The sequence below is a fragment of the Dreissena polymorpha genome, chromosome 2 (assembly GCF_020536995.1).
Source record: "Dreissena polymorpha isolate Duluth1 chromosome 2, UMN_Dpol_1.0, whole genome shotgun sequence".
In the NCBI taxonomy this organism is placed as follows: Eukaryota; Metazoa; Mollusca; class Bivalvia; order Myida; family Dreissenidae; genus Dreissena; species Dreissena polymorpha.
Genome location: NC_068356.1, coordinates 110,788,938 through 110,814,539, shown reverse-complemented (window position 1 = coordinate 110,814,539; position 25,602 = coordinate 110,788,938). Strand labels below are relative to the sequence as shown.

Sequence of the window (25,602 nt, the reverse complement as noted above, 5' to 3'; positions counted from 1 at the left end):
AATGGCAATTTCATGACATTACGCTGAGAAAGTAAATACTGAAAATTCAAATTACGCTTATGCACACATCGCACTATTGGATAAGTAAAAGCACACCATAAGTTTGATTAAAAATGTTTCGTGTACACAGAAAAATAACCAAAAGAGTTTCTAAGTATGTGCTTTATGGACCTAATTAATGGTAAATTTTTAGAGAAACAAGAGATGTGTTAGTCAGAAACACAATGCCCCCTATTGCACCGCTTTGAAATAAAATTTCACTACATCATTTGGCAGGTTTAGAAATTATCTCCCTTTAAAAGCTTTTTACTTCCCTTGGATTGTATTTTTTTACTTTTGACCTTGAAGGATGACCTTGACCTTTCGCAACTCAAAAATGTGCAGCTTCATGAGATACACATGCATGCCAAATATCAAGTTGCTTTCTTCAATATTGCAAAAGTTATCGCAAAACTTTAACCAACGTTAAAGTTTTGACACAAAATGACAGACAGACAGGCAAAAAACAATATGCCCCCGATCATTCGATCTGGGGGCATAAAAACAAAGGAGTGATTTTTTTTAAAATCATATTGATGTTTGGTTTATAAAAATTCCCTCAGCAAACTTATCTGACAGCAAGTCAATATAAGACGGATCAGCAAGTGTTTGTCTGGTTTTATGAGATTTAAAATAATTTCACAAGATGAATTGGAAAACATGAAACCATTGTGCTGACTTTAATATTACTGTAATATTTTTAAATGATCAATAATAAAAACAAATGTTCCCAAACATAGTTTTAATATATCTGACTAAATTCAGGGTAAACAGATTGAAAAAGGCTGTCAAAAAAAACATAGGAACCAATGTCTGCGGTTTTCAAAATAACATACTAGGAACAATTGTCCAGGTTGTCAAAATAACATAAGAACCATTCTCCAAGCTGTGAAAATAACATGGGAACCAATATCCAGGTTGTCAAAATCACATAGGAACCAATGTCCGGCTGTCAAACTAACATAGGAACCAATGTCAGGGCTGTCAAAATAACATAGTAACGCTTATTGGGTTGTTGTCGACCTTAAATGGCCCACAAGTCACCCGGGGATGACTAGAAGCCGATTTTTGTCACCCTAGGGTCACTTTAAGCCGATTCTTGTCATCCTGGGGTGACTTCAAGCCGACCAGGTGACTAGAATCGGCTTGAAGTCACCCCAAGGTGACATGAATCGGCTTCTCGTCACCCCCAGGTGACTTCAAGCCACTTCAGGTCAACAATGACCCAATGAATGTAGAGCATTGGGTCATTGTCGACCTGAAATGTTTTGAAGTCACTTGGGGGTGACAAGACGCCGGTTCTTGTCACCCTATGGTGACTTCAAGCCGATCCATGTCACCCTGGGGTGACTTCAAGCCGACCGGGTGACTAGAATCGGCTTAAAGTGACATGAATCGGCTTCTAGTCACCCCTGGGTGACATAAAACCATTTCAGGTCTACAATGACCCAATGAGCCATAGTAACCAATGTCAGGGCTGTCAAAATAACATAAAAGCCCATGTTTGTTCATTCAAAATAACGTAGGTAACAAAGTCCTGGCTGTCAAAAGAACGTGGAAACAAAATAATGTCCATGCTGTAAAAATCATGTAGGAACGAATGTCCGCCTGGGGCAAAATAAGCATGGGAACAAGTGACAGCTGGAATCGATGTCCAAGATTCTCCATTCAGGTATATGTTTGACTTTATTTTTAACCATCACTCCAAGCAAAAATTTATGGAACATGCTTATAGATCTTCCACCCAATTGTAAAGGACCACAATGAAGTTATGCCTAAAAGAGGAAAATTGTTATATTTGGTTGGGTTTTCTAATGGCACATGGACCATAACCTTTTAATTTTTACCTTAAGTCTTTGCAACTCTTCTTTCACTTTTTGAAGCTCTGAAAGATTCCGTCCAGCCAGTATAACCTTGCAGCCTGCACTGTAGAACACCGTTGCACACGCTGAAAGTAAAGCAAAAGAAGACAATAACACATAGCATTAACAAGAGCACCGCATAACGGGTGCCAACCCTCGGCTGCGGGTGCATTTTTTAATAAATGAAAACTTGTCAAATTTTTTTATTTTTTTTTTGGAAGTCACAGCGACCTTGACCTTTGACCTTGTGACCCCAAAATGGGTGTGGCGTGTAGAAATCATCAAGGTGCATCCATATTTGAAGTTTCAAAGTTGTAGGTGGAAGCACTTTGACTTTGGAGCCAATATAAATGTTTTATGCACGACGCCGGCTGACGGCAGACAACGAGCAGGCTATGACAATACCTCGGGTTTTCTCCAAAAACAGCCGAGCTTAAAATGACATCCAAAACTACTTAGACTACAAAAACTGCCTTCTCCTTCTAAAAACAAGATGAATATTAACAAAAAGGCAACAGTCAAAAAAGTTAAACTGATAAAATGAGCTTTACCTTCCTGGTAACCGCTTCCTTCAATTTTTGAGCAAATTTTCGTCAGGACCAATTTCAGTTCGAAATAAGTCGTAACTTTTTTTTAAATATTTGGCTTGAATAGGAGAAAGTGCCAAAGGCAAGGTATCCTATTCATAAGGCATGTATGTAAGTGAGGTACTAAATACTAGGTCACAACTTTAGCAGTACATGTATACATATGCTTTCTGTTTGTCTTACTTTTGTAAAATTGCCAACAACCTAGTCACAGTGGCAAATTTATTAAAATACTGTACACTTCTGAAATTAAGGTAGAAAGAATCCTAAATTAATAAGCTGCAAAGATAATCTGACAATGACTTTATATTAAAACTCATTTAGTCAAAAACAGCTCATCATGGCTAAGCGGATAGGGAGTTGGAAGTGAGAGCTTTGTTATGATCTTCCCAAAGTAATGACGGACCAGAGAGTGTTAAAATAAGCCTTAGGCTTTCGATGCAATAATACTATATGAATAGGTGTCGTTTGCATAATGACAAACTATTATACCTTTTCCCAGACCAGAATTAGCACCTGTGATCAGAACTACTTTGCCCTTCAACTGAACGCGTTTTCTTTTTCTAAGCAGGAATAATATAAGGTAGATCAGTCCTGCAGTACCCCCACACCAGGCCAGAACTGTGCTAGGTGACATATCTAAAAGCAAAAAAAGAAGATGCAAGTTAGAATTAATAAAAACTTTGATGTGGAAATGTTGTAACTGCTTTTCGGTTAAAACTATATATGATAAAATAATTTCATGCTCCATGCCTTGACGTATTAACATTTTACATTTAAACAATATCGATGAATATTATGTTTGCTGGAATATTTGTTGGAATATCCTAAAAACAATAATTAGAAATTACATCTTTAAATATTTTTGTATTGTTTGCCAGTACTGTAACAAATAGTGTGCATTCATAAGCAATCATTCATGTTCACTTCACTGATCATCAGATTTATAAACCATTACTGATTTTTCTCAACCCTTTAAAAGTGTACAAGACAAAAGTTTTTTTTTTTAATAAGTTTACCAATTAATATTTGACTTAGCATTGATAAATAGGGACAAACGTGTTTATTTATCAAATACTTGTGAAAATTAAATAATATTTTTGAAAATATTTATAAGATATTAACACTGCTATGGTGTGCTATGGGCCAGTATTGACACATCTCTGGCCCAAAGGCTTCAGCTTAAAGGCCTATGCCTCCCAATATTTGCCTATACAGGCCTAGGGGACGTCATCACTGTGTAATAACCTATTTATTACATATCTCTTAACATGTAACCACTACATAATTTAACATGTATAATAAATTTTAGTCTATGCATTGCATGTTTGAAAAGGTTATTTCTATTTGAAAAGAACGCCACATGTTATTTCATCTGTGCCTGTATAATGGAAGATGAATATAACAAACGTAAATATGTTGAAATGTGTATTTGTTACATGGCATCAACAAAAGAGTTGTGTAATGAACAAGTCATAAATTATAGTTACACTGAATTATCATTTTCATGAATTTGCACTGTTGTCCAAAACAGTAACATTATCCTAACACTTCAAGAGTACAATCCAGTGCAGCTATTTTGAGGATGCTAATGACATTATTTTTAGTTAAAAGCAGTGCATGAAATCGACTTAGTGCCCATTACCAACTAGTATTGGCACTAGTATTGGCATAACAGGAAGAAGAATGGGGACATCAGCGCTCCTTTTTTGTAAGCCAGGCTTTTAAAATTCATTAATTATGTTACTATGAAGAGTAAAGTATTTAATTAAATCCAGCATCATATAAGCTCTCCATACAGCAATATAACTCTTACTGGTCTGTATAAAGCTTCTTACATAATTACCGGTACAATGAAGATGTGGTATAGAAACCTCTTCACCATGAGTCTGACAAATTAAAACAAGATACATGTGTATGGTACCGAGGGGCCTTCACATTCCTTTTTTATTTTCAAACAAAACCTTTGATCTCTATGCGTGTCCTTTAAAATTTGATGATGGCCGGAAGACAGGTAAAACACATAACATTCATCTTGTGATTGGTTTACATTTTCGCAAACTTATCAATTTATGGCAAGGTTATGGTTGAGAAAAAGAATTTGGACGTATATCTCATCACTTGCACAGGAGAATAGCTGTATGACGCTTTCTGTAAATGGTGGCCGGGGGCTTGAAAAATCATAATCCCTTTTAGTTCTGGAAGCCATTCAACTAAAGTTTAAGTTATTTCAGTTTTAAAAGGGCCTTTTCATGTTTTCGTAAATTGACCAAAATAATTTTTTCAGATTTGCACATTTTTGTTATGATACTTGTTAGGAAACAGTAATACTGAACATTTACCATGCTATTAAATAGCCATTAAATGCATCTTTTGGTGATTTAAAAACCTGAAAATTTTAAAGCGTTGCAACGAGAATCGATTGAACAAATTGGAGAGTTCTGTTGTTATCATTACATTTTGTGATACTACGAGGGCTGCTTATATAAAGTATAAAATTCATAATTAATTGTATGAGCATGGATGGTCAAGTGGTCTAAGAGACAGACTTTAACTCCACGGTCATTGGTTCGAGCCCTGTTGAGGGTTACTTTTTTTTCCTTTAATTTTATTCTGGTTTTTTTACTGGAGCTTTTCAGATCCAATGATTACATTAATCAATATAAAGCATTTAATGACAAACATCAATACATGCCAAAATCTGTGAAAAGGCCCTTTGATGTATTTTTGCTATTCGGTTAAAAAAATGAACAAAGTAATATCAATAAAACCAAAATAAATAATATCCATATCCGAACCAGAAATCAACCGAAATATATCATAGATTGATATGTAAATTGACCCAATTCTGACAAACATTAATGCTTCTGAAAATGTTTATTTAAACTACTTGAAGCATAAACTTCCTATGCAAATGACGTCTTGTATTGTATAACATAAAACTGACCCATTGTTTACTTTCTGAAGATTCAACTGTCACAAAGTGAAAGTAAAACTTGACAGGAAGTAGATGTGTATGCAGTGCGCATGATCAGCAAGAAGAAATGGTTTGAACCGAGCAGTTTTCGGATGAAAATAAAGTTATGGTTTTGAGTTAATAGTTCGCGATGACCTTAAGCGGTTGTCAACATTTACAAAAAATAAAAACAGAAAAAGGTCTTGATTCATACAAAATCCTCCATGCATGCTTCATAAGTTGTAAAACAGCGGATGCAAGGCGTCGCAAGGTAACAATCTTTGTCACTATGTCAGTCCGTGCTGTCAAACAGTGAGATGTGAAAGAACGATCATTTTCACAATTACACAAGTCATTTGATTTTTATTTCTTGAAAATAAAGTATTCACATCCCCCTTTAAATTCCACGTATGGAATTTCGTTACTTGATTTGGTAATAAATGGGTTGCCACACCTTTTTCATACACCTGTGTTATTGTCATATCTCACATGTAACAATTAGTCCATATAAACGGATTCCCAGAGCCTTTGATAATTTTTGCTATGGCGGCGCTGGCAGTCCATATGCACCCCCTCATAAACATGGGTGCAGTTCAGCGCAGCGAATCCGAGCGCTTTACTAAACAGACGTTGTTCGTGACAAATTGAGGAAAATAATGAATAAACTTCATAAACATGTTAAATATACCTGAATGGCAACCTACGGATGTAATCATTTGCATGCACCCTATAAAAACACGACGATGTTTCAACACACTCTTCTCGCTGACATGTTTTTGTTTAAATTTGAAACAGTGTATTCTGTATCGAATACCACATTGTTATCGACTTTATAGGCCGGAGCACATAACCCGACGTGCAAAATATTGGTGTAGTGTGAGATAACCAATATTAGGTCAATTTTCCAATATGGCGGATACAGCGTACAAAACAAAACCTAAGTCAATAAAATCAATTATTTCTTGCTTTAATGGTACCATTTAGATAAGTTTGTGGTTTAGATAGGTAAACTTTAATAAGTTCTTGCAGTTTCAGTGTTCCTTAACCCTTGCATTGTTGATAACATTTTGCACCCATGGACAATAGAGAGCGCATTGCAACTCTCAGCCTAAGCTGAGAGTTTAATTATTGCAACTAATGTAACAATATGAATGAATCATTTTGTTCGACAACCAACTATAAATTAGTTGTGTAACATATACTTTGTAGTAGAATACACAGCATATAATGATGTTTTTTTATTTTATTTAATGAGTATGAATGATTGATTATAGAGTGCCATTTAGAAATGTTTGTGTTAATTTAATATATCAATATATGTATTAATAATGTATTTGATTAATTTGTTTTATCTTTCAGGCCCGACACAGTGTTTGCCACACGTGTCGTGTGTATGAGTTGCGACTGCACGCTTGCATGTCCTGCGTCTACTTCGGCTGCCATCAAGATGAGCACATTCAGAGTCATGCAAGAGCAAATGAACACTGGATAGGTGCAAAAATATTCATGTTTTCAACTTTAAATAAGTTATAATAATAATTATATACAAAGCAGCAAATGATAGTAATTTAGTTGTTTATGCCTCTATGGGGATTCTCCCATGATATCTGAGAGAAGTTGTACAAATATTCATCCCCCAGTGGTTGATTCATGTTGGGCACCGATGTAACCTAGCTAAATAAAGCCTTGGCCTGAATGGGAATTTCCTTGGTCTAAGACAGCAATACCACAATTCTGTAAAAGCTACTTCCGATAGCAAGGCAGTTTAATTAAGTGTCTGTTATACAGCAATAGACTACATAGGCAAGCTATGCAATTACCGTAAAAACCCAGTCATACGTCTACCCGCTCATAAGTCGGTGGGTAAAAAATGATACCAAAATTGGAGATTTTGTATATGTCCAAGTCATAAGTCGAGTCAGAAATTGTTCGTCCACGAATTTCATAAACAGACGCCATTTTAAATGTACGGGAAGTTTTTATTCTATAAAAAGACCATGACGTCAGTATAGCCCTGTGTGACTCAGACATGGCGGAAACGTGTATTATGTACTTTGTTCAATATAATCAATACGATATTTATTTAGGAAATCGAAAATAATATATAAAAATATAGACAAGCAAATCATTATGAACCACATAAAAACAAATTCAACAACATAGGAAACCAGAACGTATATACATGTACATCGTAATTTACACAACAACGACATACGAAACACCAAACTCGCGTTCAGCAGCACTATTATTATTTGATTGCTCTGCAAATTCGATCACACGTATTTTAAACGCATTGTCATACGCATGGCGTTTGCGTTTTCCAGGCATTTTCACAAATCAAATGCGTTAGTCAAATTAATAAATTATTATTATAAAGTTTGCACGAAATTGTCCATGCTAGTAATAATCCACAAACTTATAATGCGATGACACACTGTGATCACTGTAATCAAATCTTTGTACTTTTAATCTGACTATCAAAACAATTGATTACTTCCTCGGTAAAACATGTTTTTTAACAATAATTGACATAACCAATAGACCGCTAACTCCACTTTTGTTCTACATAAAAGTTTCCAATGCGGAGCTATGCATGTGCTCAAACATAATTAAACGATTACCAGTGAATAACAAACTCACGATTGGTTAAACATGTCGCTTCACAAATTAAAGGAATCTTATTTTATCGGCGAGAAGGGTGATGCTGTATGGCTTCTTGAAAGGAAGCGGCTTTCCTTTGATGACGTCAAACTGTCAATTCACACAGGTTGCCAATTATCGCTCAACTTTAAAAATGACTTGAACTTTTGTTTACACGTTCAGTTGTAAAAAAACACCTGCTAACATGAAAACTTTGGATTAAATTATGAAAATAAAAACAAGGGAAATTTTGCGGCAAACTGTGGTTACATTAATTGGTAAGTATCAGTTAAAAGACGACTTTTTGTGTGTCCTATTTCAACAAGTTTTCTATACAACAACAACAACAACTTTAACCATTACCGCAGGGATCGATCTTGGTAGAATGTCATCATTTTTTTTCATGGACGACCTCATAAGTCGAGACTGTAAATTTAATCAAATTTTTGAGGTAAAAAATCTCGACTTATGACTGGATTTTTACGGTACTTGTGTTTGGATGGCAAGCAATTAATGAACAATGTATTTTTTTAAATCCCATTTTGAGGAATAAACATATTATTTTGAATTTTAATGATCAGTTAGAGTAAACGATCATTTCAAGATAATTTCAGAAACTGTGTAACTTAAATGTGTTATAATTTAGAATGAAATAAAAAGATGTATTTCAGTTATTGTTTATAATATGAATCACTTCAATTGTTTATTAATATGTTTGCAGTTTTTGTACTTTATAAGATGGAAATTTGAAATTTGAATTACTTTGAATGGGTTCAGTTGAAGTTAATGCATTCAAACTAGAGAATCACTTGTATATTATCAGTATTTTATAAGGCTGCTGCAATTGAGTCATGAATTACATGTACGTTTCTTTTGTGCTCCAGCTGTTGACATGTCCTATGGCATGGTAAGATGCTTTGCCTGTGACGATTACGTGTATGACAAGGACATTGACAAAATTGCCAAAACTCTCAACTACAGGTCTTCCATACCAGGTTGGCAGCAATACAAATGCTTAACCTACATTATTTGGAATAATTTTAGGACTTAGTTTTCAAAGGTTATGTTAGACATTTTTTCATTAAATAAATGTGAGAGAAACATTCCTTTCTGTAATAGACTTAGTTGCTCATACTTCCAGACATAACATTTTATTTATCTTATTTTATAAATAACATCTGACGTGATTGATTGCAATCAATAAATTTGTATGTATTTTATTCACAGCTGCTCTTAATCAGTTTGCTGTTTGGCAGCCTAATCACAAAGAAGTTGAATTGCTGCATAAGAATTGTAAGAGGCGACGGGTGGAGGATTCGTCAACAATAGGTTTGAAATGATAAAAATTGACCATTGGGTTGAAATAACTGGAACTTGTAGTAGTTTCATTAGGCTTAAAATAATTTGTCCATGTTACTTTTGCCTGTGTGAAAGATTGAATTACTTATTTTAATTCACAGATATTTCTCCATCAACCATGGAATGCATTTATATAAAAAAAAATCAATTATCTCATGAAACCCTGATGAAATGGTGTAAAAAAAAGCAAAAATCCATGGACTTCAACAAGCAAACAAAATCAATAGTTATATGAACCACTGATAATAAAAGCATAAAATAATATTTCATTTGCAATAACTATTACCATGTGTAATCCGACTGAAGTAACATTATTTGTTCTCTGTTCAGGCCTTCGAGGACTGATCAATCTCGGCAACACATGTTTCATGAACACGATCGTGCAGGCACTGATCCATACGCCGGTGCTCAGAGAGTACTTTCTGGCAGACAGGCACGTCTGTCAGTTGCTGAAGGAAGAAAATGAGCAGTGTCTTGTCTGTGAGCTGTCCAGCATTTTTCAAGAGGTTAGTTGATTGAAGATCCACTGTAATATGTAGTTAGTTTAGTTTGAACCAATTTTTGCTTGATTGGATAAAAATCCTTACATTTTAACTAGTGATAGACATGAATGCACTTTGTTTTAATGATAATAATAGAATAAATTGAATATTAGATGACTATCTTATTTAAAGGTAGCGCGCAGCATGAAACATTTTAGCTCTTGACCAGTCTCGCACATTGTAAGAAAATAGCATTTAAAAAAAACTTAACAAAAACAACCAGAAAATACTTAGTAACATTGAGATGTTAGTTAAATTGATATAACAACTTTAATCTCTGTATTTAAACACCAAGTGGTAATTTTGGGACTGGATCTTGGAAATGAAATGCTTTTGGCCATGGTAAATGTTACTAAGTAATATCTATTAAATTTGCCAAAAATATCTTATTTTTTTAATGTGGCCAATTGTAATAAATGATCATACACAAGCAGACCAATATTGAAACAAATTTCTTAAGACAGGAGTGTTTTTTTTTTTTGCTTGTTTGAAAAAAAATGCATATATCCTTTATTAAATCTATGACATTTATTTTTATGTTAGCATTTTGCCTATGATTAAGTCCCTTATGATTCTTTATTCTTATTCATATCATGGGTTCAGTAACAGGACCCACTGGCCATTTCACAAGATGTGTCAGACCCTTCATAATTTAGGGATTTAACCACACGAAAGGTGGCCGTGGTGTAATGGATATTGTGTCTGGATAGTGATCGAGAGGTCAGGGGTTTGATCCCCACTGTGGGAGTGGTCTTTAGATCTGCCCAAAGACAAATTAAGAACTGATTCTAGGCCCAGAAAACGGTCTCAAGAGGGTTTCAAATAAGTAGTAAGTACTTCTAATGCAATTGAGTTAAAATACAATTTATATAAGTTTAAACTAACTAAAATTCCCAATATCAAGGATATCTCACCTGTTCACAAGAGGGCTAATAAATTCTTCTCTTTTGCAGTTTTACTCTGGCATCAGTTCGACGTACATTCCGTACCGACTTTTGCACCTAGTTTGGACCAGTGCGCGACATCTAGCCGGATACGAACAACAGGATGCTCATGAGTTCCTGATTGCAGCTCTGGACCTGTTGCATCGTCACTGTATAGGTGGGTGCCTTAAGAATCTGAGAAATTAAAAAACACAACAACAAATTTTAAATGAATTTTTAAGCTTGCTTACAATATTGAAACAATGTCCGGTCTCTGGGAAGAACAAGTATTTTGTGTGCAAATAGAAGATCTTGAGAACACGCATTGATTGAAGTTCGAACTCTGGAGCTAGGCAGATAGCATATAAACAAAGCCAGTGCAACCTTATACTTTGTTGATTGTTTTGCTGTTGATGAAAGCATCACATCAAAATCTTAACAAAAAACACTTATTTTTAGCAAGGAAAATTTGGTCAGTTTACATGCTTGATACAATGTGAACCACATCAATAAGTCTCTAAAACACTTATGATATTGTGTATTTATTTACAATGTGAACCACATCAATAAGTCTCTAAAACACTTCTGATATTGTGTATTTATTTACAAAACATGTGTTATTGAGCTGTATCTTGTGAGTTCCCATTGATCTTTTTTTTCGAATTTATTGACTTGTCATCTGTTCTTTAGCTGGACCTAACGATCGCAGTGGAAGCAGTCCACACAACTGCCAATGCATCATAGACCAGATATTCACAGGCGGATTGCAGTCTGACGTTACGTGCCAAATGTGCAAGTAGGTTGCATAAATTGTTCTCGAGAGATTCAGTGCCCTAGATAATTTTTTAGGAAATAGGGTTTTCACCCATTGATTTTAAATTTCGCACTATGATTTTGAAAAAAGAGGGTGATTTCAGTCTTGAAATAGGGTGAACTAAGTTATGAAAATTCCTACCTCAAAATAATTGCTGCTTTACTTCTGTTGAAGCTGCACACTTGTATTGATTTAATAAAACTGTAAACTGTCTTGATTAACTTACATGAACTGATGTTAATTGACATCTTGAAACTGTTAATAATATAAACTTTAAAATTTAACTTTCAAAAACTGATGTTAACTGACATCTTCAATCTAGAAATTGTTAACCCAATACTTGCACCCTTAGGCAGTATGCATCTTTCAATCTTTTTTCTGTCCTATCAAGGTCAACAATTTCTTACCAGAGATGTGATTTTTTCCACTCTTGACAGATCTTTCAGTTGCAGACATTCCTTCATAATTTTTATGTAAATTCGCTACTTTCAACTGCTGTATACAGTTTCTAACAAAATCGACTGATATTTAGACGCAACAATTGCGGACGTCTTTCTACCTGGCAGAGGTCTTTCTGCCTCGCTTAGAATTTTTACTTGGCATCGTGATAGAAACTTAACGAACAGACGCTTTACAAATACATGCATGTCTTAAATATTTCGGTCAGACGCTTTATTTGCTATGAAATGTAGTCCGCATAGCTTTTGAATAACTGGTTTCCTCCTGCGTATCTTTGGAATGAATAAAAACGTTGCCGCGTGTTGCCGCGGTACAGTAATTAGACCAAAGAGATAATGTCGAAATTGAGAAAAGCATTTTCGATGGAGGCTTAAATCGTACACATCCAATTTAATTAATTTGTGAAAAAGTCTTTTTTTTCGTTTTGAATACGCATAATAATTATTTTTATTGGGTTAGATACACTTATCTGGGGCACTGGGAATTATGCTGAAACATTATATATAACTAAAATTGAAAGGATTGAATCTTGGTTTCTATTCATAGACGGAAAGATATGTATTTAGACCCATATTACAACAAATAAATAACATATGTTTTTTAAAATAGCCTAATAAAATGGCATCATATTCTAATTCAGAACTTAACAACATATATATAGGGATGCAAGAACAATGTTCAAAATTGAATGTCATTAAACAAGTCACCATGAGTTTAGGGAAAGCAAATGCTTAAAAGGTGGAACTATTGATTATTCTACTTGTATTGAAATAAAAGCTGCCATTTTTAGTGTCAAAATACTCCTGTGGTATTTTTCCTCTATATAAAGTTGGTACTGGAAAACAGTACCATTCCCAAAATGAGACACTTTTCCCTATTTTAAGGTTAAAGATCCCCAATTAACAATTATGGGAAAGATCTGATATTCGTCAGGTCTCGAAGAAGAATCATTTGTGTATTTGCGTTTCAGTAATGTGTCGACCACTATAGACCCGATATGGGATATATCTTTGGACCTTGGAACACGTCTTTACAATGGCTCAAACACAACAAATATCTCTGGTGAGTTGAACATATTACGCAGAAGGCACATTAAATAAAGCTGTTTTGTATTTTATCATCATTGTTGAGCTATATCTGATAATGGGGGCAACTGAGAGATACGGTTGAAAGACTGTGACACAAGTAGTTTTACATAAGTTTGCTATTGTCTATGTGAGCGTATCGGCCTATGTGACGGAATAGTTTTGCTAATCTTCACATGAATTGAACTCCTCTGAATTGAATAGGCACCTTGTACTATAACATGCAACTTGAAAACAGACATCTTCACAACCAACACACAAAAACCTTATGAATATTTAACAATAGCGTAAAATAATTGGACAATACAGCATTTACAGTTTGTAGTGATGATAATTATCATATGCTTTTATAGTTGACCTGATAGCAGCAGTTTGTGACCTCTGGTTCTGTTTTATTTCAGGCTATTCTAACAGCCCCAGCAATTATGACCCTACCTCACTCATTGACTGCTTAAAAAGGTTTGTCTGCCTTTAACAGTACAACTGCTATAGGCTTTTGGTTTTTAGCTCCACTGGCCAAAGGCAAGCGGGGCTTATGTCATGGTCCTGTGCCCGTCGTACGTGCGTGTGTCTGTCCGTGTGTTAACTTTTCCTTTAAACATCTTCTTCTCCTAAACTACTGGTCTAATTCTGATGAAATTTCTCAGGAATGTTCCTGTGGTGAACCTCTTTCAAATTTGTTCAAATTATGCCCCTGGGGTCAAATTTGACCCTGCCCCGGGGGTCACAAAATTGAAAATTTGCTTATATAAGGCCTATTTAGTTAAAACTTTCAAAATCTTTTTGTCCATAATCATTGGGCCTAGGGCTATCAAATTTGGTATGTAGAGACATCTAATAGTCCTCTACCAACCCCTGGGGTCAAATTTGACCCTGCCCCGGGGGTCACAAAATTGAACATATGCTTATATACATGTAGGGTCTATTTTGTGAAAACTTTTCATCCATAACCATTGGGCCTAGGGCTACTTAATTTGGTGTGTAGTGGCATCTTATACTCCTCTACCAAGTTTGTTCAAATTATGCCCCTGGGGTCAAGTTTGACCCTGCCCCAGAGGGTCACAAAATTGAACATATGCTTATATAAGGCCTATTTTGTGAAAACTTTAGAAATCTTTCTGTCCATAACTGTATCGCATAGGGCTACCAAATTTGGTATGTAGTGACATGTAATAGTTCTCTTCTTAGTTTGTTCAAATTATGCCCCTGGGGTCAAATTTGAAACTGCCTCGGGGGTCTCAAAATTGAATATATGCTTATAAAGGGCTTATTTTGTGAAAACTTTAAAACCTTTTTGTCCCTAACTATTGGACCTAGGGCTACCAAATTTGGTATGTAGTGACATCTCAAAGTCCTCTACCAAGTTTGTTCAAATTATGCACCTGGGGTTAAGTTTGACCCTGCCCCGAGGGTCACAAAATTGAACATATGCTTATATAAGGCCAATTGTGGGAAAATTTAAAAAAAAATCTGTCCATAACCTAGAACTACCAAATTTGATATATAGTGACATCTAATAGTCCTCTACCAAAATGTTCAAATTTTATCCCTAGGGTCAAATTTGACCTTGCCCCGGGGGTCACAAAATTGAACATATGCTTATATAATGCCTATTTTGTGAAAACTTAAAAAAATTCTTGTCCATAACCATTAGGCCTAGGGCTACACAATTGGGTATGTAGTGACATTGTATAGTCCTCTACTTAGTTTGTTCAAATTATGCCCCAAGGGTCGAATTTGACCTTGCCCTGGGGCCACAAAATCAATGATACGCTTATATAGTGCCTATTTTGTGAAAACTTTAAAAATCTTATTGTCCTTAACCATAAGGCATAGGGCTACCAAATGTGGTATGTAGTGACATCTACTAGTTCTCTACCAAGTTTGTTAAAAATTATGCCCCTTGGGTCAAATTTGACTCTACCCGGGGGTCACAAAACTGAACATACGCTTAAATGGGGCCTATTTTGTGAAAACTTTTAAAATCTCTTGTCCATAACCATTGTGCCTAGAGCTACCAAATTTGGTATGTAGTGACATTTAATAAACCTCTACCAAATTTGTTAAAAAAATGCCTCTGGGGTCAACTTAGACCCTGCCCCAGGGGGTCACAAAATTGAATAAACGCTTATAAAGCGCCTATTTTGTGAAATCTTTAAAAAATCTTCTTGTCGAAAACCATTCGGACTATGGCTTCCAAATTTGGTATGCAGTAACATCTTATAGTCCTCAACCAAGTTTGTTCAAATTATGCCCTTTGGGTCAAATTTGACCCTGACCCGTGGGTCACAAAATTGAACATTATATACGCTTATATTTTGCTTATTTTGTGAAAACTTTAAAAATATTCTTGTCCTTAACTCTACAACCTAGGGCTACCACATTTTGTATGTAGTGAGATGTAGTAGTTCTCTACAAAGTTTGCTCAAATTATGCCCCTGGGGTTAAATTTTACCCAGCCCAGGGGGTCACAAAAGTGTACATGTGCTTAAATAGGGCCTATATTTAAGTATTTGCAAATGCCGAGAATATTTGTTTCATCCTTTTTCAGCAGTGGAGCGATACAGGGCCATCATGGCACTCTTGTTTAGAATAAGAATTAAGGCCTTTTGTCTGTTTTTGCACAACATAATGTATTGCTCAAAAATTTTGTGTTTTGAACAAAGTAAATCCTGCTTTATCTTTGACAGCCAAATTACCTTAAGGTGTAGAGTATTTTAAAAAAACAGAATCAAGCAGAACTACTTGTGTATTTCTCTTTGTCTGTTTTTGCAATACCCATTATGAAATGTATAGCCAGCTGACTCCTGTGTATTTATTATTTAACACCTCTTTCAATTCTTTGTGGATCCCTCTCACACTTTCACAGCTTATTCCTACCCACTCAGAAACAAAGTAAGAATGGCTATGTGCAAACAGCATAAAAGCAGAACAGCCTGCGAGTAACTCACAGTCTGTTCAGGTTTTATTCTGCTGTTTGCTGGTCATCAGTATCTAAGGATTGGAGATGAAATCATAAAAACTTGAATCAAGTAAGAAAGGTCTTAAATTAAATATAACTTTCTAAGGGACTACAACTGCGTGAAAATAAAAATCTAAGCAGTAAATGGTAATGACCTTAATATTCGGATGATCATGATTCAGACTTGAATATTTGACAGTGACAAGTTGCGGCATATGAAGCGCTTTACTACTTTGTTTGCTGTAGAATATTTAGTGCATTTGTTGGGTTCAACATATGCTGTATGCTGCTTTAGTTTCCTCCCCACATTTCTTGTTGAAATTGCATTTCAATGCATGTATTATTATTTCCTTCATTGACGCTCAGCAAGTGTTGCTGTATTAATTTTTTTGTATACATTCTCTTTTTGTTTTCCATGATTACTATTGTAATTGCTAAGCTAGGAAAGAATATTTTTCAGTTTTCACAGATAGCCATTAAGTCCTATTAACAGCAAACATAGTGTGGTGAAAATCAATCTTAGCATTTCTTTAACCCTTTCAGTGCGGGAACCGAATTTTGAAAGCCTTTGCAAACAGTTTGGATCCAGATGAGACGCCACAGAACGTGGCGTCTCATCAGGATCCAAACTGTTTGCTATTCTGATAGTATTCTTTGAAAAAAATCAAAGAAAATGCTAATTTTAAAAATTCTGCAGACGACATTTTAGCAGACGACAAATTTCCCAGCATGCAAAGGGCTAAGAAAATTCACCATACGACTGATTTACAAAACCCGTTTTGCTAATCAGGCAAAAACCAAATTTAATACTTTTCTGTATTGTTAAATATGATATATGACAGATTTACAAAGCCAGAACATCTAGGGAGTTTGGCTAAAATCAAGTGCAGCAGTTGTGGTTGTTACCAGGAGTCCACGAAACAACTTACGATGAAGAAGCTACCCATTGTTGCCTGCTTTCACCTCAAGGTGGGTTTTGCTTGGTGTGAAACAATTCTGTAAGTGAAATATACAGTGACATTTTCAAAGGACAAAGTTTTGATTTTTAGCTCATCTATTTTTTGAAAAAAAATTATGAGCTATTGTCATCACCTTGGCGTCGGCGTTGGCGTCCGGTTAAGTTTTGCGTTTAGGTCCACTTTTCTCAGAAAGTATCAATGCTATTGCATTCAAACTTGGTACACTTACTTACTATCATGAGGGGACTGGGCAGGCAAAGTTAGATAACTCTGGCGTGCATTTTGACTGAATTATGTGCCCTTTTTATACTTAGAAAATTGAAAATTTTGGTTAAGTTTTGCGTTTAGGTCCACTTTTTTCAGAAAGTATCAATGCTATTGCGTTCAAACTTGGTACACTTACTTACTATCATGAGGGGACTGGGCAGGCAAAGTTAGATAACTCTGGCATGCATTTTGACAGAATTATGTGCCCTTTTTATACTTAGAAAATTGAAAATTTTGGTTAAGTTTCGTGTTTAGGTCCATTTTATTCCTTAAGTATCAAAGCTATTGCTTTCATACTTGAAACACTTACTAACTATCATAAGGGGACTGTGCAGGCAAAGTAATGTAACTCTGACTGGCATTTTGACAGAATTATGTGCCCTTTTTATACTTAGAAAATTGAAAATTTGGTTATGTTTTGTGTTTACGTCCACTTTATTCCTTAAGTATCAAAGCTATTGCTTTCATACTTGCAACACTTATTAACTATCCTAAGGGGACTGTGCAGGCAAAGTTATGTAACTCTGACTGGCATTTGGACGGAATTATGGGCCCTTTATACTTAGAAAATTGAAAGTTTGGTTAAGTTTTGTGTTTTGGTCCACTTTACCCCTAAAGTATCATAGATATTGCTTTCATACTTGGAACACTCGCAAACTGTCATAAGGGTACAGTAAAAGGACAAGTTGCATAACTCTTGATGTCATTTTTACGGAATTATGGCCCTTTTTTGACTTAGTAACTTTGAATATATGGTTAAATTTTGTGTTTCGATCCACTTTACTTCTTAAGTATGAAGGCTATTGCTTTCAAACATCAAATACTTTCATGCTATCATGAAGTTACTGTACCTGGCAAGTTGAATTTTACCTTGACCTTTGAATGACTTTGACTCTCAAGGTCAAATTATTAAATTTTGCTAAAATTGCCATAACTTCTTTATTTATGATTAGATTTTATTGATACTTTGACAAAACTACTCTTACCTGACATACCACAATAGACTCCACCCAAACCATTGCCCGTGCCCCCTTCCATCCCCCCCCCCCCCCCCCGAATCCCCCCCTATTTTTATTTATTTTTTTTTTTTTTTAAGATCATCTCACAAATGACCACCACACCCTCACACTATACCCCCCCCCCCCCCACCCCACCCCCTCCCCAATTTTTTTTTAAACGGTTAAAAAACAAAACTATTTATTTTGATTATTTTATGTTTGAAATACCGTCCAACCATCGCACCCAAGAATCACCCCCCCTCCCCCCACCCCCACCCGAATCCCCCTCCCCCCCTAAATTTTTTTTTTTTTTTTTTTTAAGATCATCTCACAAATTACCACCACACCCTCACACTATACCCCCCCACCTCACCCCCCCCCCCCAATTTTTTTTTTGAAACGGTTAAAAAACACAAATATTTATTTTTATTATTTTATGTTTGAAATACCCTCCAACCATCGCACCCAAGAATCCCCACCCCCCCCCCCCCCCCCCACCCCCCGATTTTTTTTTTTTTTCCTTTTTTTTTCGCATTTTTGAGAGATAAAGTAATAAATGTCTACACCCCCACACAATGCACCCCTCTTCACTCCACCCCTCCCTCCTTTGTGATTGCAAATGAGAGTCCCTTCACCTTTAAAAAGAAAATAGATGAGTGGTCTGCACCCGCAAGGCGGTGCTCTTGTTTTTTAATGTGTTGAAGAGTGTCTACTATTGAATTTTGTTAGGAAGTGTCTTGTAATAATTTTGATTTAGTGAGAATTTAAAGTTCTTGATGGCAAAATTTATGGTCACATTGAAAGTGAACTATTTTCTTAAAATCTGATTCCATTAGAAATAAAAGTGTCTACAAGTGACCTTTTTGGTGAAGTTTTACTTGAATCGTCATAATTCTTTTGATTGGAATTTAAAGTAACATAACAATTCAAAATCAACGAAAATTTCGTACTATATTTTGTAAAATTAAAGCTAAACAATTAAAAATTATTGTTCCTTATGGCAATTGCCGAAATTTCAATGCCAGATGTGGTCTGGTAAAATAGATGTTTGTAGATACAAGAAGCTCGTTTTTATTATTGTTTTGCATATTTAATTATGCCCCCCTTCGAAGAAGAGGGGGTATATTGCTTTGCTCATGTCGGTCTGTCGGTCGGTCTGTCGGTCCGACTACCAGGCGGTTGTCAGACGATAACTCAAGAACGCTTGGGCCTAGGATCATGAAACTTCATAGGTACATTCATCATGACTCGCAGATGACCCCTATTGATTTTGAGGTCACTAGGTCAAAGGTCAAGGTCACGGTGACCAGAAATAGTAAAATGGTTTTTGAATGATAACTCAAGAACGCATATGCCTAGGATCATGAAACTTCATGGGTAGATTGATCATGACTTGCAGATTACCCCTATTGATTGTGAGGTCACTAGGTCAAAGGTCAAGGTCACGGTGACCAGAAATAGTAAAATGGTTTCCGGATGATAACTCAAGAACGCATACGCCTAGGATCATGAAACTTCATGGGTAGATTGATCATGACTCGCAGATGACCCCTATTGATTTTGAGGTCACTAGGTCAAAGGTCAAGGTCACGGTGACCCCAAATAGTAAAATGGTTTTCGGATGATAACTCAAAGATGCATACGCCTAGGATCATGAAACTTCATAGGTAGATTGATCATGACTTGCAGATGACCCCTATTGATTTTGAGGTTACAAGGTCAAAGGTCAAGGTCACGGTGACCCAAAATAGTAAAATGATTTTCGGATGATAACTCAACAACGCTTTTGCCTAGGAACATGAAACTTCATAGGTACATTGATCGTGACCCGCAGATGACCCCTATTGATTTTCAGGTCACTAGCTCAAAGGTCAAGGTCACAGTGACAAAAATTGTATTCACACAATGGCTGCCACTACAACGGACAGCCCATATGGGGGGCATGCATGTTTTACAAACAGCCTTTGTTCCATTTTAATTTCCCGCAACAAAATCTATTCATACGACACATGAACACTAACATTGTACCATCTTAGTATTCGTGTGTCGTTTGAATAGATATATTCGTGGGAAATTAAAATGGAATTAATTGTGTCACAAATAAATAAAAACGAGCATTTTGTATCTACAAAAATCTATGTAAATAATCATACCACATCTAGCGTTGAAATTGTAGCTATTGCTTTAAGGAACACTGATTGTTTAGGTGTTAACATTATTTTACGAAATTCTTTATCAAATTTTCGTTGATTTTGAGCGTTATAGAGGCTTTAAAGTGTTGTTCAATGCAATTTATTATGAAGTTTTGATGGACCTTACTTTTGACTGGATTAAATTTGAAAAAAAAAAATGACATGAAATGGGCTCTTGTATAGTACAGTCTACTCTCAATATCTCGACATCAGATATCTCGATTTTCTCGATATGTTGAGGTAAGCCCAATGTCCCAACTTTTGTCCTTCTTTATCTATAATAATAAATATTGCATATCTCGATTTTCGTTATGTGAAATAATTCGTTATCTCGATATAAAAATTTGTCCCGAGTCTTGATTTTACATGTATTTACTGTGGTTTATCTCGAAGTGCGAATAACTGTCCCAGTGTCAGCAAAGCCTTTGAAAGGTGAGAAATATTTTCCTTGATACTTCGCCATCCCGCTTTGCCCGGCTGCTCCCGATACTGTGCCGTAGATAATTGATCCTTTAAATGCATCAATGACCACACGTGTGTAATGTCCTTAGCCATTAACACTAGAGTAAGGCCTGTCACTTTAACTGCAATAAATACACAGCCTGCCAAAAGGCCAAAAGACTAATTGTTTTTACAAACAACTTTCCAAAATGCATTGAGTTATATTTTTGTGATATAAACCGTCGCAAATTTGCAGAATGTTGTTCTATCCTTGAAATCCAACAGTCATTGTCATGGCTAACTTGAAAATCTAATCGATTAAACTTTGCATTTCAAGCAACAAAATGTACATGTACAGTTCAGTATTCCGGAACTTTATTTACGCATGTTCAGATGGAAAACCCTGGTCTTGATTGGATGTCATTGCATCATAACTTTAAATAGCACCACTACTCAATAATTTAGAAAAATTATTACCGCATGCAATTCTGTAACACTTAAAACGTCATTTTAAGCATTTAAATAGCAAATTTAATCGTGCCTTGTAAAAACGCGTATATTTCAGGTAATAGATAGGGTAGTAGAGAGAATTATGCAACACGGTGACGGCTTTAGTTAGACCAATAAGCAGGTATTAGGCTGTTAAAAACAAGGTATATTTTCGTCTCATTTTTCTTTGAAAAAGCCTAATCTGGTATCTTGAACTCTCGTTACCTCAATATTTTTTCTTGTTCCCACCGACTTCGAGATAACGAGAGTAGAGTGTATTTTCCATTGTACACAACAAAAAGTGTGTTTATCCTTTCAGAGATTTGAACATTCTACGGGTTACCACAAGAAGATCTCGACCTATGTGTCCTTTCCCGAGGAGTTGGACATGACGCCATTTATGTCCTCGTCGAAGATACAAAATGGTGATATCAACGGTTGTACCAAAGGGCTTTCCTGTAAAAACAAGTGGGTATTTTATTGTTAATTGGGATATATAATTTTCCTTCAAACTGTTTTTTACTTTACCTGTGCTTTTTGGAAGCACTTTTTGTCTGTTGTCTGTCAATCTTTCATTCAAATGACATTACCTCATATATCAATGAGCATGTTTAAACAACACACAATGACCAACATAAAAAAGAAGAAACATGTTTAGGTAACTACTATATAAAAGGCTGCTTAACTCAAGAAACGAGGAAAAGATAACATGGGGATGCCCTGTTTTTTTCTTGTTACAGGTACTCATTGTTTTCCGTGGTAAATCACAGTGGAACAATTGAGTGTGGGCACTACACGTGTTATATACGACAGCACAAGAACCAGTGGTTCAAATGCGATGATCACCTTATAACGCGTGCACTACCTCAAGAGGTGCTCAACAGCGAAGGGTGGGTGAAACAGTTGTATTATTTTGACCCCTCTCACTATTTAGTACGGCACATAAGTGTGCTTATATCAGTTTGAAGTCTTTCTTCATTCTCATTGTCCAATCATTTCACAAGATCTTAAAACTTAACAAAAATCTTTGTGATAATATACTCACAATTAAGTTCACTAAACAGCCAAATTGTTGAACTATTTGTTGAAACAGCGTTTTACAGGAAACAGGTATAGAGGAGATGCTCAGTCTGTTGGTGGGGCGGTCAGTTTATCCGCATAAGTTTGTGTTTCAACTTATTTCTACATTTCTCAAGCAATTTCATTAAAACTTGAAAATTTATCAGCATGCATTGTAGATTTGTAAAACACTTTAGCATTACTCAGTTTTTAATTATTTGCCTTTGAACATAGCGGACAACAGTTGCGGTGGTATAAGTCAAACTTGTTGGGAAGCTCTAGTTTGTATTCTTGTTGTAGAGCAGTTACATCAGACCTTCACAACATTTCTTGACAATGTTTGTGATAAAAAATACTTAATTTCAATGACCTGCCAATTTGTTTCAATAATTAATAATCTATTACATTTTCAGACATTCCCAAAAGTATTTCTAGTCCACAGGGCATTCGGTTCAGTGGACTTAAAAATTTGCAGGACCGGACTAGGATTCATAGGACTGAAACATCATGTCAGTGACTCAAATCAGGGGTTTTTATCTGATTTTGGGGAATGGGCCTGGCCTTTTTTGAGGGGAAAAAAAATCGCGCGAAATGTCGTATTTTGGGGGAAAAAAATCACGCGAAACGCCGGATTTTGGGGGAAATAAGGAAAGTCTTAAATAATCTATTCAACATATTTTGCTGTTTTTAACACAAATTCAAGGCAACAGATAATCTAATTATGCAATATGCTATATTTTCTACACTGGATCAGGTTAACTTATGTATTAAAAGTAAAAAAAAAAAAATTTTTTTTTTTTTTTTTTTTTTTAGGGGAAAAAATGAAGTCTGGGGGAAAATTCACCTGCTGAGGGGAACAAAAAATCCGCGGGGAAAGGGCCGATTTTCGGCGGGTCCCAAAGAAGGAAAAAAAGCCCTGCAAATATATTGAAATGGAAAAAAAACAACACAACACTGAACCAGGGGTTTTTCAGCACTGTCTGCGCCTCCGGAAAACGGAGGCATTCCCAATGCAAACGGACCTGATCCCAAACCGAAATTATAACAAAAATTCACAATTTCCAAAAAAAAAAATTAAAAAAAAATTAATTATTTTTTTTTAGAAAGAAGTGTCTTATGACTTATGATTATTAGATTATTAATGTTCCAACTCCTCCAGCTGATGTGTATCATACCAACAAGCACTAATGTGGTTGAGCGAGGATTCAGCACCATGAACTTGCTGTGCTCCCCATTTCACAGCACATTCACACAAACCAAACTTACTCATCTGATGCTTACCTGCATTTGAGGTCAAAATAACAAATAAAAACAAATTTATTTGTTAAACCTCTGACTTATTTAAGCATGATAAATTCCCAATGTTTTCCCAAAATGATCCGTTTCATCGAAGCAAAAATTCCCAAAATGGACAATTTTGTCGATAAAAAATTCCCAATTTTGTCAGACTCCTTTTCCCAAAATAGGCAGAAAAACCCCTGTGAACAATGAACACTAACAAATCCAGCACTCTCGAAGTATTCTTAAGAAAAATATTTAAACCAGAAATAATTAAAAAATAAGGCAATTTCTCAATTGAGAATTCAATAATTGTTTACTGGTATGGAAATTGCTGTTTAAACAAACATTTTCAGATACTGAGAGTTAAGTGTGACAATGACTGAAGACATAAATAATTTTTACAAAAAAAATCACATTTGTACTTGAAGAATTCAATGAACTATCTAAAACAACCGAACAAATGTGGGATATCAATTGCATTATTTAACGGAGTAAGTTTTAAAAGCACATAGCAATTAGCGATATTTAGAAAAGGAAGTTTGGTGCGCATGCGCAGTAATATTTCACTAATGTTAACAAAAATATGACGTAATTTTTACTGCTCACATTTCATTTTAGCTCTCTTATTTTTGGGTTATATTTCTATTAAATGTATAAACTTTTGCTCTTTAATCATTAACCAGACATTAGGATGGGCAACATTCGGACCTGTATTTTAAAAAACAGTCCGGTCTGACAGTCTGGCACTTTTGGGAATGTCTGCATTTGAATTATTTGAAATCATTATTTTTAGCTGTTTGCTAAGTATCAGCCAACAGTTTTTATTTAATTTTCATCAACATGACTTGTAAATTTTATATTTACATTTGTTTTATCCTTTTGATGCATATCTATTTTACAGACAGTATTTATTGCCCAATAGTGTGGCATATAGCAGTCAGATTGTCTGTCCGTCCGTTATTCCATTTTTTGAACCTTTTTTAGAAATGCTTTAAGGTATTGACCTGATATTTGGTGTGTGAGTCGACCTATATGATTTGCAGATGAAGTTTGAGTTTTGTTTTAGTTACTTGATTTTTGGCCAATTATGGGCCTTGTACTTACCGGTAACATATTTCGCTAAATTACCGGTAGCTGCAGTGCAACTTCAAAGCGCAGTAGGGGGCATTGTGTTTCGCAAACACATGTCTTGTTGTTTACTTGTTATAGCTTATGATACAATAAAAGCACACAAACAGCTTTTTATTGTCCATTTTTTATTGCAAAAATTTTAACAGCTCTTGTTTGTCCATATTTCAGATACCTGTTGTTTTACCACAAGCAGATTCTAGAGTATGAATGAATTTGAATGATTACGAGAAAGAGCGGGGTTCACCACAGTATTACAAGCTAACAGCCATGTTAGAATCAAGTCTTCATATTTTTTGTAGTCGCAAATGGAGCTTTGTAATAGTTCAGTGTTAAAAATAATTGTCATTTGTTGTTGTCAGTAATTTTTATATTACGCTAAAGAATAATAGTAATACTGGTAATATAATTGTCCCCTACCGGTTTCACCAGAGGGGACTTATGGTTTGCGCTCTATGTGTCCGTCAGTCTGCGAGTCTGTCACACTTTCTGGATCCTGCGATAACTTAAAAAGTTCTTAATATTTTTTCATGAAACTTGAAACATGGATAGATGGCAAT

At 35.4% G+C, this 25,602-nt stretch overlaps 2 protein-coding genes across 3 annotated transcripts in view; one reads left to right on the top strand and one right to left on the bottom strand.

Moving 5' to 3' along the window:
• LOC127868506 (dehydrogenase/reductase SDR family member 7B-like) overlaps window positions 1-5,518 on the bottom strand; it is a 9,379-nt gene extending 3,861 nt beyond the window's left edge. Inside the window, exons 1-3 of the mRNA XM_052410337.1 lie at window positions 5,436-5,518; window positions 2,981-3,127; window positions 1,887-1,987 (exon numbers count right to left, since the gene is read on the bottom strand). Coding sequence (XP_052266297.1) covers window positions 1,887-1,987; window positions 2,981-3,127; window positions 5,436-5,439 — 252 coding nt within the window. The 5' untranslated portion in view covers window positions 5,440-5,518. The remainder of the gene's footprint in view (window positions 1-1,886; window positions 1,988-2,980; window positions 3,128-5,435) is intronic.
• On the top strand, window positions 5,502-25,602 carry LOC127868505 (ubiquitin carboxyl-terminal hydrolase 22-like). 2 transcript variants are annotated; one of them, XM_052410335.1, is made up of 13 exons: window positions 5,502-5,715; window positions 6,804-6,936; window positions 8,969-9,079; window positions 9,312-9,413; window positions 9,774-9,949; window positions 10,939-11,086; window positions 11,599-11,704; window positions 13,152-13,243; window positions 13,668-13,725; window positions 17,071-17,197; window positions 21,894-22,042; window positions 22,315-22,464; window positions 25,214-25,602. In XM_052410335.1, the coding sequence occupies exons 1-13, from the start codon at window positions 5,596-5,598 to the stop codon at window positions 25,254-25,256; spliced, it is 1,515 nt and encodes a 504-aa protein (XP_052266295.1). In that variant the 5' UTR covers window positions 5,502-5,595; the 3' UTR covers window positions 25,257-25,602. The 2 variants fall into 2 exon arrangements, with proteins under 2 accessions (XP_052266295.1, XP_052266296.1); XM_052410336.1 differs by lacking the exon at window positions 25,214-25,602 and adding an exon at window positions 23,047-23,151.

What these genes read in the sequence shown, in the direction of transcription:
- LOC127868505 (XM_052410335.1), top strand. Translation starts at nt 5,596, where the DNA reads ATGACCTTAAGCGGTTGTCAACATTTACAAAAAATAAAAACAGAAAAA. An exon ending in CGGATGCAAGGCGTCGCAAG is followed by an intron (nt 5,716 to 6,803) that starts GTAACAATCTTT and finishes TTTATCTTTCAG; the next exon opens with GCCCGACACAGTGTTTGCCA. An exon ending in GAGGTGCTCAACAGCGAAGG is followed by an intron (nt 22,465 to 25,213) that starts GTGGGTGAAACA and finishes TCCATATTTCAG; the next exon opens with ATACCTGTTGTTTTACCACA.